We start from the raw sequence: 15,084 nt of genomic DNA, 5'->3' as shown, positions 1-15,084 counted from the left end.
CGCTTTTCTCCCTTTCCCTTCTTTCGCCTCGATTACCCAGGCCCCGCCTTTACCCCGCTTCTTCCCCGCTTTAAACACGCTTTTAACCGCTTTCATCTATAATTTCGGCTTCGCTTTCCAACACAATTAACTTGTTTTGTCTTGTTTTGTCTTATCTTATCTTTCATTTCATCACATTTTTCTCATAAAAAAATGAAATAGATTTCTTTAAGTCAATATATTCAGTCTACTTCTTTCAAGTGACTGGCGTATTTAATTTTGGCTTTTCTTGCCATTTCGTCTTGTTGCCCTTCAGTGCAGCTTTAATGCTCTTTCCAACTGTCACCACTCATTTCACACACCGTCTTCAGGTTTAAAACTGTTTATAACTTTACCTTCACATCTTCTCTTGTTTGTTTTGGGGTTTTTTTTCTTGACATTTCAAGTTATTATCTTGAAAGTTCAACTTAGTATATTGAAATGTCAAGAAAAAAAACACGAAAAACAAAAACAGATCAAAGGCTTAAAACCGTTGTTGTAAAACAAATAAGTTTATCATTGTACTTTATTTCTTTATTTATTTATTGAAGGAACCAATAAAGATACATGTCTTTTATTCATCATAAATGTAGTTCCATTTTTTTCTACTTCTTTCCACTTTTCACACAAATCCAACACGCGACTACACCGGTTGCACCGAGAGCATCTGGGCATTGCACCGACCACCAAAAAACGCAGTTTAGTTAGCCGGTACCAAGCCACTCGGAAGACACCGGCTGAGAGCATCTGGGCATTGCACCGACCGCCAAAAAACGCAGTTTAGTTAGCCGGTACCAAGCCACTCGGAAGACACCGGCTGAGAGCATCTGGGCATTGCACCGACCGCCAAAAAACGCAGTTTAGACAGCCAGCACCAAGCCACCCGGAAGGAAGCGGCAAAGCACCAATCACAAGCGAGGTCACAAATGCCAAAGGCCGTCGATCGTTCCCAACATCCATGGCCGCGCACCTGTCTGATTGTCGCTGGTATCACCACACCCAAGCCTGCTCTCTTGGTCTTGTCGCATCTCCATCGACGGAGGGGACGATTATGCACATGCATCTGAAGGTGAGTTCATTCGTATATTTCACTCCACATCGTTTATTTCTTGCACAGAGCGGCCATTCTGTCAAACAGGGACGAAGCATGTTCCAAACCCTGTCCTCCCTTGGCCATTTTGCAACTTCTTCTTTCATCACAGAAAATGTCACCTGTTTTGGCCGCTCTCTGGTGCACGTTGCAAGTGTTTTCGTGGCGTACAAGCAGGCAGCGTGCTTCCTGTATTCTTGTTTGTATGATAAATGCGTACCTTCACACACAGACCACGCCCTCTCCAAGTGTATACAACTACACTACCTTATTTCATCCGACTAAAGAGCTGGACTTTATTATCATTAATCAATATGCACTATCATTCATCCATTTGTTTGTCTTTATTCCATTGCTGCAGTACAGGCCTGAAAAACCGATGTCACACGACCCCAGCCCTCCTCATCCTCCTCCTCCTCCTCCTCCCCCTCCTCCCCCTCCTCCTTGTTGACATTAGTGTAATTGTCTTACCACTTGATTGTAACCATGGTAACAGTTCTGTACTTACTTATTCCAGTATCATGAACCAGGAAAAGTGACATTTATTGAAACCTTTACATCTAAATTTCCAAGAAATTGATTTTTTGCAAGGTATCAGAGCATTAAGATTTGTAGAGTAATTATGGTTCATCTTCCTTTGGCTGTGAATCACTTGTGCTCATTGTGTTGGACATTGTTGCAGACCCCCCCCCCCCCCCCCCCCCCACCAAGATGGCTCTGTGGCCGCCGACACAATCTCCTGACGCAACTTACAACAGCCCCTGATATTTTCTTCTTCATGGAACAGTGTGAAAGGTAGGTGATTTTATACCTTGGTCTCATGGTACTCAATAATATTTGTCATGTGGTGTACTGCATTTGCGGTATCAAGCACTCTGCTCCTATAATAGCAAGGATTTATCTAGAATTCCAAACAGGCTGCCCTTGGCAGGCAAATTTGGGTGAAAATTGTGATAGTGTTCAAAATTTCAGACTTTCTCAGGAATTGTGAATTTGTATGCAGACTTGGGGTTGACTATGTGCCCAGCTCTGAGCAAGTCTAGATAATACCGAAATAGATTTACATGACAGGTCCTTTGTTGTGTGTATATTACAGCAGTGGTGCAGGTGTAACTTGCAACAATGCAGTCTACTGGACCGGCTTAATTAACGCTAATTGGCTCAGGCTGTCGATTGTGGCTCTCACTTCACAGGTTCCGTGTTTCTCTTCAATCCTTGGAACAAGTTGTGTTTGTGTTAGGCTAGGTTAGGTTAACCACAACGCTATATTTAACCCTTTCCCATCAAGCACCCCTTTACGATCATTAGGGTTGGGTACCCCTTTCTGATCAAACACCCCTTTACGATCATTAGGGTTGGGTACCCCTTTCTGATCAAACACCCCTTTACGATCATTAGGGTTGGGTACCCCTTTCTGATCAAACACCCCTTTACGATCATTAGGGTTGGGTACCCCTTTACGATCCTTAGGGTTAGTTATGTGTAAGGGCATGGGTTAGCTATCTCTTTTACTTGATCCAAAGTCATTTTTCGAAAATCCTTACCTTTTTTATCAAGTTTTAAGCACCGCTATGTCTCTGACAACAAATGTAACTTGTTTCAATAAGCACCCCACTTTGTCAATTTGCCCAGCTCCCAGGGTGCTTACTACAGCTAACATTTAGTCCTATGTTTGTTTTTTGTTTCAATTGTCTTGCAACCATGGCAACATATGTTACAAAGGATTCCCGAGAATCTCTTCATTTTCAGGAGAAATCTAGATTTGCCATAGATTTGTAGACTTGTTTGGGACCCTTGATATTTCTTCTTCAGTGTCTGTAGGAGAGACGAGTGCTGTTGTCACTGACAAAGTATAACACCAACATCTGAAGTGTTTCATCCGTATACCCTGTCCATATACCATGTCCATATACCATGTCCCAGACTTGTTTATTTACTGCTGTTGAGATGCTGGAATATTGCTGACTTCAGTGTTCAACTTTCATTCACTCACACACCTGCTTATAAGACTGGGAGAGTGGAAGGTCGGTGGTTCAGTTCCCTCGTGGCCATGTGATTCCAAAAGATGGTAAAGGGAGTCTATGTGGTATGGGTGGCACAGTTTTTGTATTTTCAATTTAGCTGTGCAGAGTTGTGTCCTTTGGGCATGCCTGTCGGGGAGAGTAAAGCTGGTGGTTCCAAATAATCTTGTCTGTCTTTAAGACTTCAGACCATATAAAACAATCACCCCCACTCTGTTCCACCCCTCATCCCCCTTCTCAGCTTCATCTTATAGTACTCATCCCATTTTCAGCTCTGTTATCCTGATGCTCTATTCACTCACACAACTCCAAAGGTTTACATTTAATAAATAAATGGCAAGAGCTACTGTTTTGTCAAAATATCTAGTTCACTCGGTTTTCAAACAAACTTTTACAAGAAATGAGCTGCAGACTTTAAACAAACACGGCTAATATTGAGTATATTTTGCCAGTCTGTGATAAAATATCATTACCAAAGCACAAAATATGAACTGAATCTGTACCTAACTGATTGCTTTGTAAATAGTATAACAGTAAGTCCTGCACCATGATTGCGGAATCTGTTATGTTTTTAATCAAAGCCAGTCTAGATGATAAAAATAGGCAGGTCTATTCGGCAAAATCGGCATTGGGATTGTTTTTTATTAGAACAACCGAGAAAATCGTATTGTGTGTTAAACGTTTTCATAAACTCTGAGTCTTTATCAATAGTGTTCACATGCCTTTGGACTTTGGGTGTATTTTGCCAGTCTGTGTCAAGATATCAGACTCATAATATCAATACAGATGTAAATTGAATGATAAATACTGATAACATTGTGGGTAGTATAAACATTATAAACATGCTTGTCCATCAGTGCATCAGGGGACTGATATTATGCTTGTACAGTACTTTGTAATTGAACATGGCTGAACATTGGGTGTTTGTGTGTGACTTACAGTTACTGTATAATGAATGTGGAGAATGTTTGAGTAATTACATGTACCAGACTGACCACGGCCTAAATTAGCTGTCTGAACACTTTGATGTAGCATCATCCTGTCACTGGCGAACCCTTGACCACGCTGACCCTGCACATACTACTGTGTAATCATGGTCCATTGCTTATATCCATTTGTGTTGGCACTGAGAAATGGTTGCATTTTTTTTAATGCTTTTTTTTCTTTTCTTTAGTTAACATTTGCAAAATTATAGGTTATATGTAAGGAAGAGAATTTACAGAGCTCCAGATAATCAATTAAGTTTTTACCCGAAGGTTTCTATTTCAATTGGTTTTTTACATTTTTCACTAGGTAATCAATAATTTTTCACTCGTCTATTCATCATTCTATTGTTTTTTGTGTTTTTTTTCCCTAAATGAGTAAGAGTTTTGAGATTTCTGAAAAAAAGAAATAATGTTTTAGATGTCTATATCGGTTCTAAATATAGGCTTGACTCGGGAAATAAGTTAGCTGATAAGTGTGTTACCGAAATTAGCCCTGTTGTACGCATGGTGAAAAAGCTTCATTGGGTATTTACGCATGCTGTTTTCAAACAATTGAGTTTTTCATTTAATGCATATGTTTCTGTACACAAGTTTATTGAAAGTAATTGGGTTTTGAATAGTTTTGGGGTGTATTTTACACAAATACGCAGCTTATCTGTAGCTCTTAATTTATAATAAATATTAAAGAAGTTGACATCCATAAATTCTCTTCCTTTGTGTATCACTTCTCAATGCCTTTCAAGGACTTGATTATTTAAGTGTGATTGAAATTAAGCAGGCAAGTTGAGGGATCCTAATATTATAACCATCATGTTAAATGTTGAAGATTTAGGGGTCCCTAGGTTCTAAAATTAATAGGAAAAAGTGTCATAGCAAAAGACATTAAAATATGGTACTTGTTATTACCCTGCCTGGCACTCAGAATTAAGAGGCTAAAACAAGGACTGGTCGGCTTTGAGTCAGTATACTGTGTCTGAGTGGGTTCTCCATGTTAAACTGCAGCATGGTATCTCTGGCATTAGTCCAGAATACGTGTGTGCTGCTATGTAGAAGTGCAGTAATCTTGAATGTGATGTCAAACCCTAATTCACCTCAACCATAAGACAGCGTACCGTAAGGATCCAAGGACCCCTGTTAATTTCTAACACTGTATTACCATGATTAAAAGATTTGAAGCAAAGTGTAACTCAGCTGGAAAATATGTCAAACTGACAAATTCTGGAATATAAAGATCTCTTATTGAGAAAGGAATTTGTTGGGTTCATGTCAGTGAACATTTAGACAGCTGACACGAAGTCAACCCATGGCCTTCTAATCTTGACAGTCTTCTTAACAAACACTTTCAGCCTTGCAGCCACAATATGATTATTGTGCAGCTAAAGACATAATCCCTTTCTCAGATACACCAATATTAATCTAACACATCGAAGGGCCTCTGTGCTAATAATCAAGGGAATTTTCACAAGTCCAGTAATTGTTGAAGCGGATAATGTAGTTGATGTAGACATCCCAATCACGTTAATGTTATTTGAAGTCCATCGGTTTGTTTGCTCGACCAGTTGTGGTAATCCTCTTTGGAATCCTGTGAGCCTGGCTGTTGATGCATTGCTCGACTTTCTTCCCTTAGTGGAACTAACTGATGGACAGTGGCTTCAGGCTTCATTTTGTTAAATAAACTTTATCTTCTTGAATTTAAATCGTAGAGGTATGATTCTGTTAATGGGTTTAAGGTCACTTTGGAATGAGAATACTATCTCAAGTTTTATGGCAGTATTTTCAGTAGATTTTAGTGGTAACTTATGAACCAGTATAAGCTAATCTTACAAGACCAGAAGAACATGCCTTGAGGTCACAGGTGACTGTGAATGGAAAAGTATTTCTAATTGGTGAGGGGTTTTTACACTCAACTCAAATACAACTTGGGTCACATTTTGTTTCGTTTTATTGTTTACAGAATTGATTGAAGATAAAACATATTTGTGTGCTGAGTAATTTTCTTAATATTTGGCATGACGTTGTTTGAGGTTGTCAGTTTAATGGGAATAAATGCTAGCACAGTTTAAAATGTGGTATGTTGGTAGTTTTATACCAACATGTATATATGTTTACTTCTGAAAAGGCTTTGTCCTCTGCATCTAATGCTTGGATCAGTGTTATTTCAATATTAACAGTTGCTTTCATTATGTGTGATCTTGTAGTGTGTCTTTTTACTTTTCTGATCCATCAAAGATAGAGAGGTTAGACAAGAATAAGTAACAAGTATTTGTAGTTTACTTTTTGTCTTCTCGGCATGTAATGTGTTTCCAAATGAAACAAGCTTGAATTTGATTCTGTTAATAGTGGTGTATTTGTCCGGACCGTATTTCTAAAACTATTGGTATTCTTTCATGACACTTTGTACGCACAAACACCAGGTTGTCAATGGTGCCTTTTGCTATTTAGGGGTGTTTAGAATTTATATTTTTTCCGTTTCCTTGGCAACATGTTTGACTTTGACTCTGTTCATAGTGGTGTGTTTGTCCGGACCTTTACTCTAAAACAAATAGGTATTCTGTTATAAAAATACCAGGTTGTCAATTTAGGAATTTTGAGAATTTTTATTTTTTCCATTTCCATGGCAACAAGTTAGATTTTGACTGTGGTGGCGGAGCCCAGGGGGTAAAAGATTCACTCATCACACCAAGTCTGGGTTTGATTCCCCACATGAGTACACTGTGAGCCCATCGCCATGATATTACTGGAATAGATCTATAAATGGCGTAATACCATACTCACTTACTCAGCAATAGAAATTGTCACTAGACCTATAGTCCTACGGCCAAACTTGTTTATTTGTTTGTTAACACCTCACTCAGCAATATTTCAGTGGTCTGTAAATAATCGAGTCTGGACCAGACCAGAGTCTGTATTGACATCATGAGTATCGATCCACGCAATTGGTATACGATGACATGCATCAAGCATGTCAGTGAGCCTGATCACCTGATCCCATTAGTCACTTCTTATGACAGGCAAGCATGGCTTCTTTGGATAAGGTATCATTAGGACAAGTAGACATTTGCCATTTTTAAAGGTTTTTCTATATGTTGTCATTATACATGTGGAATGGTGGACGAAAAATGTTATTTTCTATCGGTGTTACTCTAAGAACTGGTCGCTTGACTGTTAGACTCCCTACAGGCCTCAGTGATGTAGCTGGGGTATTGCTGTCAGTGGTTTTAACAATGGTAAAATAAAATCACTCACTGGTAAAGATACAGTTTTCAATATGGACTGAAAAAGGAAGAAAGAATCTGATTAAGGAAGAAAGAATCTGATTTGGTTGTTATCTCTTTATTTCGTACAGGAAATGAGTTGAGTGAGTCGGGTGTAACACAGATTTGAACAGTATTCAAGTTATATCACGGCGTGTCAGCTAGTTGTGGAAGGCAAGTCTGAAGTGATGCAGGTCTCGGACGTTTACCACTTTGATGAAACCCATGAGCATGGGTATGGTGCTGGTTCTTGAGAATAAATTAGTTTGCAGATGAAGTGATCAATGTAACTAAGTTTTACAGGAAGGATGTCTGGTTTGTCTAGGCGGAATAGTTTGACACATGAGCGAACACTATGTATGAGGATAAGGCCAGGTTGTGACAGGCCAACTGTAACACTAGATGCAACCAGGTGGGCCAACAGGTCAATCTGGAACTATCTCTTCATGTTACGTACTTGTGGTCTATTCTGGAATGTAACTTGTAATAGACCCGGGGTCTTGTCGAGATCCGGGGTAGAAGCCCATGCTTGCCGTAAATAGCGACTATGCTTTCATAAGAGGCGACTAACGGGATTGGGTGGTCAGGCTCGGTGACTTGTTTGATGCATGTCATCGTATCCTCTGTGGTCTAGTTGTAGAGCGTCCACCCGGAGAGCAGAAGGTCCGGGGTTCGATCCTGGCTGCGTCATACTAAAAGACGTTAAAGATGGTACTTGTTGTTACCCTGTCTGGTGCTCAGCATTAAGGGGCTAAAACAACGACTGGACGGCTCAGAGTCAGTATATTATGTCTGAGTGGGGTATTCATGGTAAACTGCGGCATGGTATCTCAGTGGGCTAGCACTATAAATCGGCATCAGTCAGTGCAGTAATCTTGAAACGACGTTAAGCGCCATTTCACCTCGACTCACCTCACCAATTGTGTACATCAATGCTCATGATATCAATCACCTGATTGTCTGGTCCAGCCTCTATTATTTACAGACTGCCATCATGTAGCTGGTATGTTGCTGAGTGTGACATTAAAAAATAAACAAAATAAACAACAAACTTGTAATACCGACTCCGTGGTCTAATGGTAGAGCGTTCGCCTGGAGAGAAGAAGAACCCGGGGTTTCGATCCCCGGCCACGTCATACCAAAAGACGTTAAAAGATGGTGCTTGTTGTTACCCTGCCTTGCGCTCGGCAATAAGGGGCTAAAACAAGGACTGGTCGGCTCAGAGTCAGTATACTGTGTCTGAGTGGGGTATTCATGTTAAACTGCGGCATGGTATCTCAGTGAGCTAGCACTATAAATCGGCATCAGTCCGGACTAGTACAAGCAGCCACACAAACACACACGTGCATGCACGTCGCTATTTAAGTGCTATAATCTTGGACGCGACAAACCCAATTTCACCTCACCTCACCTCACAAACTTGTAATATGATATGAAAAAGTGTGGTGAAACAGTGAGGATGTTGCCAATCAGCTGACAAATGGCCACAATAAATAGTGCCTTCATGCTTCAAGCAACACACAACCCTGAAAATTTGCTCCCAAATCCCTATCTTCCCACCTTCATAAAACTGCGTCAGGTTTCTTGGAACAGATTTTTATTTATGGCCTGTGATCATCATTCAGCGTGACCATGGGGAAGGGTGAAATAATATTGTTGATGTTACATACCGGAATATAGCTGTAGGTGTGATAGCAGATGGGATGTGTGGTCTCCAGAAGTTACTGTATCTTCATTAGATGCATGCATGGCTATATTTATTGGGACAGTATCTATTTGTAGCATGGATCAATGTTGTAACTCTAACGAACAAGCTACACTTCCTTGTTAGAAATAGCAAGTATGTCAGCCGATGCTTGCGGGCCTATGGTTTAGGTATAATGTGTTGGCCTCATAGCTAGGTTTATTTCTAGGGAGCCACCTGGCTCCTGCTATTAGATCTGTGGTTGGCCAAGGCAATATTTTTGGAGCCCATATTATTTTACAGAGGTGTGAATTAATTATGAGATAAAGATGATAAAACAATGTAAATATCTTCAGAGCCATGTTCCAGTCATGACAGTAAAGTAAAACAATAACCTTGTTGAAACATATTTGTAGTCATCCAAGTCTTTTAATTGAGCAACAGTCTGATAAAACATGGGTGGTAAGCGCACAATTTGGTCCCTTTGGATCCGTATTATCCCGAAATAGAGGGCTGGCATGGCTAATTATTGTTAGGCAGATTAACTGGTTAGGTTAATTAGAGTTGAGTTCTTACTTGGGAAACAGTGATTTGATACATTCCATGGATAAGGGGTCTTTGATGGAAGAAAACTAGGATGATAACCACAGACAAGGATGGGATGCAGTGGAGAAAACTTGTTTGATGGAAAACCTGATCCCTATGCTATCAGGAACCAGTTCTTCCTAGACTATTGCGCTTTTTTAACACTGTACTTGTTGTACTTGATGGCTTGACTGAATCAGGTGGCCACAGTGTCTGTGTTGTGTGGTGCATTCCAAGACTATCTGTACTTGGCAGTGTGCTTGCATGATGGTCATCAGATCAACCAATGAATTATTTATAAGCTGCTGTAATAATGTGGGTGTCATATTGCCTACTAGAGACTATGTTATGTAACGAGAAGTCACTCCAATCTGTTGATTCTGTAAGTAGATCAATAAGCCCCGAAGGTTCAAGTTGATCCAACTTCTGTAATCAATATATACAAGTGATTTCTCTGACATAGTTCTCATAGTTTTTGCACTTTTATCAACTCGTGTTGATATATTTGATATCAAAAGACACTAGGGTGAGATTATCTAATGTATGTCCAGACAGATGTTGATCTATTTTCAAGTGATCAGCAAGGGTAAATTGTGATTTTAATTTAACATTTACATTTACATGATTTACAATATTTGTCATGCACCAAGTACACAGTGTCATTTTCATAAAAACAGTTTAGAATGTTCATTATCAATCAGTTATTTTAGAGCCATTTCATACATGCTTGCCATAGAAGGCGGCTATGCTTGTCATAAGAGGCGAGTAACGGGATCAGGTGGTCAGGCTCGCTGACTGGGTTGATGCATGTTATCGTATCCCAATTGCGTGGATTAATGATCATGATGTCAATCACTGGATTGTCTTATCCAAACTTGATTACTTACAGACGGCTGACCGCCGTCATATAGCTGGAATATTGCAAACTGCAGCGTTAAACAACAAAAAAACAAAACAAATTCTTGTTGCTCATTACATAAACATGACCAGTTGCTCATGATTTGACAAGAGCTTAATGTTCCACTGTCCAACTGGTATAGACCCGTGTTACAGTCAGTGTGACTGACAATACAAGCTGCTGGTAACACTGAAACAATTGCTCCTTGAGTTTGGATCGGGTGAGTGTTTTAGAATGTGAAATTCCAGGGCCGCATTGTACAGGAGTGGGGTATTACTCACGAAATACCAGACTCCCTGTGTCACTTGCTTCATTGAGGAGCAGGGGGCTGACCCACATGTTAAACACACCACTCTGTCATTGCCATGGACTAACAAGGAAGACAGCTGGTCGGTGTTTCACAACTGCTACTCTAGATAATGCTCTCGATGTGCTAAGAGGACATATTTTATGAGTGAGTGAGTTTTACGCTGCTTTTAGTAGCAGGGGACACCAGAAATGGGCTTTACACATTGTACTCCTGTGGGGAATTGAACTCAGAATGACAAACAAACATTTTAACCACAAGGCTATCTCACCGCTTAATATTGACAGTAGTGGGTGACCTCGCCTAGATGAACACTACCAAGCTGACAGTATGTCATGTGATTACGCTGTCAATCGAGCGGACATCTACAGAAATACTAAAGGGACAACTGACGACATCAATTCAGGCTATGAATGATGCGGGCTTTGAGGCCAGACAGATCATTTATGTCAAAATAAAGCGTCCATTCGAAGCTGCAACAGAGAATGCTCGACTTACCAAAAGAAATCACTGAGCTCCACACTGTCGTGTATTGCTTCGGGAAATCCAACCGTGCCGCCTCATGCGGTAATCCCCGTCATCAGCAGCCGTAGTATGACTCAAAAACACACCAAAAGTTCACAGAACGTTAATATCAATCCATTTTCAGCATCAGCCGGGTCTGGATTTCTTTCCAACGCTAACTTTTTCTGAGAACTCATTTCAAGTGAATGACATTTCTGTAGCCGCCATTTTCTAACGTTTGTAAAACCAAGGGATGCCACTCCAAATGGAATGTTAGGGACGGATGACGTCACGACTCTCCACGTTGATATAGTTTGCTATATGTATCTGTCAATATACGGATTGAAGTTGTATTTGTTGACGTTCATCAGCTGATGAAGACAGTGCCTCACGTGAGCAAATTTACCATGAAGCACTTTGCGCATTTAGCGTCATATAGCTGGAATATTGCTGAGTGCGACGTGAAACAACAAAGTTGAACAAACAAACAAAAAACTCAACATGCTCAAGGAGAAGGAATGCATACATAATCAGAAATAAATGCAAACATTAGCTACTTGTAGAGTTTAGTTATTAATGTCGTTAAGCAATAAATCATGTAACTAACCATGGATCTGTGTTATCCTGTGGGTATCCAGATCCTACTCAGGACCCACCCGACCCCAGTATCTGAGTCCAGGGCCCACTTGCACAAAGCAATCTTAGCGCTAAGATGATCTTAACTCCCATACTTTAACATAGGTTTACAATTGTCTTAGCACTAAGATCCTTTTGTGCAAGTGGGCCCTGTACTAAAAAAACAGAAATATTACAATCTATGACTTAATGACAACCTAGGATTTCAGTGAGATTGATGACTCATTTTCAGACAGCCCGTGTTGAATCTAGTTTGATTTTGTTTCTGGTACTCTTTTTAATTTTGTGGATGTTCAGTCTTCTCTCCTGTGTTCTGCTGTTGAAAACCAACAGCTGTCTTACAACTGAACTAGATTGCTGTGACTGGAGAAGTAATTGATCCTTCTAATGTCACACTGTGTATTTTATTTCATGAGCCAAAGACAAAACACTGATTTTAAAGGAACCATATTTACATTCTCCCACATATATTATAAGTACTTCGAGTTTGTGTGACGTGGAGGACAATAATGTAATACAGATTATTGCTGAACTTGATCACTCAGGAAGTTATATTTTCACAAATGAACATTACCCGAAGAATAATGCTTGACTACAGTACTTTATTCATTAGAATTAAGCTGTGTAATGCCTACCCCCCACACAATTTTATGAGAATGACAACCAACCAGCATTTTGTAGAAATATAGTCTGTTGTCAGTTGTGCTTGAAAACCATCAGTACATGCTATGGAAGAATTAGCATTTAAAATATTTAACCTGTATCGCGTGCAGTGTTTAAATTATGTGTGACAACATCCTTGTCATAGAGCTAATGTTAAAAGTTACAGATTTGTTTAAGGGGCCAATTACTATAGGAAATAACTTCAAGTACACTTAAGGACCCCCCTAAAGTTAGAATACTGATGTATACTGAGCATGTATGCCGAACAGATAAATTTATTTACCCTTTACATATTTTATATCTTATTCATTTGTTGTTCAACAATATATGAAAACATCCATTCTGAAAAGAGCTGAAGAAAATGAGAATGTGGTTCATAAAATGTGTAATCTGGCTCTTTGTGTTGATAACATGGTGATTTGTTGCTCATACTATCAACCACTGGATTGCCTGGTCCAGACTGGATTATTTTCAGACATTTTGTGTATTACTTTCCAGATATTTTCATTTTGGTTAAATGTGGCTTTTAATCCGTGCATTTTATTTTCCAGGCTGTGGCAATCAACAAGGCTATCAACAGTCAAGAAACACCTGTCAAAGAAAAGCATGTTCGAAGTATCCTTCTGAATTCTGTTGTTTGTCAACCAGAAGTTTCTCAGTAACCAGCAGGTACAGGTTTATAGAAGAATCCAACTTGGTCATAGATCTTGTGCTTGTGTACTTGAAGAATGTGCATGGAAGAAGTTTGTTTGTCGCAGATTGTAGGGATAGATCCCATTGGTCATATCATAGTAGTCCACTGGTCATTTCGAAATAGTAGTTTATGTAATTAGATTTGAGGAGAAAGCAACTTACCCAGCTATATTTTCACTAGTCTCAGTGGCTGTGTCAATCACTGAATTTATCTATGTTATAATTACCAATTTTATTCTCAATCCCAAATTTAAGAAATGTGGTATTTGACGACAATATGATATTCATTATTTATAAATATATAATATTTGACAGAAGAAACTGCAGTTTAAGGGTTCTACTGTACAATAGTTTTTTTCTGCATCCTGTTCTCCAGATGGACAGGATGTGTAAGTTTGAGGTTTTCCAGAGGGAATCATGTCAGATGAGAAGACATACACCGTATTTGACGTAATAAGCGCCCCTCTCTAATAACCACCCATGGCGAGATTTGCTAATATATTGGCTAGTGAACAATCCCAATTAGCACCCCTTCTGACCCCTATTCGCATATAATACGCACCGCTTACTTCCCCTCTTCGCGTATAATACGCACCGCTTCCTTCCCCTATTCACGTATAATACGTACTCAAGTGTTGTATGCACCCTTTGTTATTGGAAATTAAATTCTGGAAAAATATATGTCATGCATACACATATCAGGCTGTCAGCATAAACCACTAAATTTATCTTTCAACACTGTTTTTTTTTCACCAAAATAATATTCTAATGAGGGCCCCCTATTTCTAATTTTGAGAGCGCCCTGAGCGCTAATTACGTCGAATACGGTAATACGGAAAGAAAATACCACTGAACGTTTCCTCTAACTTATTGTTTGTGTTTTCAAATTTGTGGGTGTAATTTTTATTGGATATCAGTGACCAGAAAGTCCTAATGCTCAATAACCATAACGACACCTTGCAGTTTTGAAAATGTATATTTATGTTTTATGGCCTTGAATATATGCAATTCAGACACTCGTAGCCTGAGTCTAGTAACCGAACATTCTATCAAGAACATTCAGCTGGTTCTAGTCCTGGTTCTAGTCCATATATTACAATCTGCAATGTTAGCCACTAGCCGGAAGCCCAGGTCTAGTAAAATGTTGCTCCATTCTAGTAAACTCACTTAGAATCCCAGTTGTGATCACTGCTTGTACTGGACACCATGTGGTGAAGGCAGCCATTTAATGTTAAACTGCAGTGGCTGATGTCCCTCTGGACACATCTATCTCCATTAGCCGTGTCCACCAACATGGTGGTCAGTGTCTGCACTGGACGCAAATGTTCACACACAGCAGCTTGGACAGTGTGAGACCACAGCCGATTAATCTCTTAATTTGTTTTTATAGAATTACTTGGACTGAGCATGACATGTGGAGGCTTCACAGGCTCTTGGTGTGATATTCTATACTTGGTCGGGATAAGTGACCCATCCATTAGGAGGAAATGCCATCAGAATTGATTGTCTTAATGAAATTGATGTGATTGACCAGTCCATCAGAGATCTCATCATGATGTTGAAAAATGAATGAAATAAATATGTGTTGAAATATGATTTTATGATATCATTTCAGGAAGAAAAAATCAGAGGATTTTTTAAATGACAAAAACCCTTACTGCTGTGTTGGTTTGTTGTGGATTTGTATTTGTGTTTGTTGGTTTTAGGAGTCTTCTCACTGCTGCGGCCCCAAACAAATCCATTTA

At 39.6% G+C, this 15,084-nt stretch overlaps 1 protein-coding gene across 1 annotated transcript in view; it reads left to right on the top strand.

Annotated features, from left to right (window-relative positions):
• Window positions 1-986: 986 nt before the first annotated feature.
• LOC139456534 (huntingtin-interacting protein 1-like) overlaps window positions 987-15,084 on the top strand; it is a 68,576-nt gene continuing 54,478 nt past the window's right edge. Inside the window, exons 1-2 of the mRNA XM_071238303.1 lie at window positions 987-1,087; window positions 13,198-13,261. Of these exons, the coding sequence (XP_071094404.1) occupies window positions 1,070-1,087; window positions 13,198-13,261 (82 nt within the window). The 5' untranslated portion in view covers window positions 987-1,069. The remainder of the gene's footprint in view (window positions 1,088-13,197; window positions 13,262-15,084) is intronic.

This window comes from Haliotis cracherodii, unplaced genomic scaffold (genome assembly GCF_022045235.1).
Source record: "Haliotis cracherodii isolate W230 unplaced genomic scaffold, xgHalCrac1.p SCAF_11, whole genome shotgun sequence".
Lineage (NCBI taxonomy): Eukaryota > Metazoa > Mollusca > Gastropoda > Lepetellida > Haliotidae > Haliotis > Haliotis cracherodii.
The sequence above is the reverse complement of the archived record's forward strand: the minus strand, read 5'-3'. Positions and strand labels throughout refer to the sequence as shown.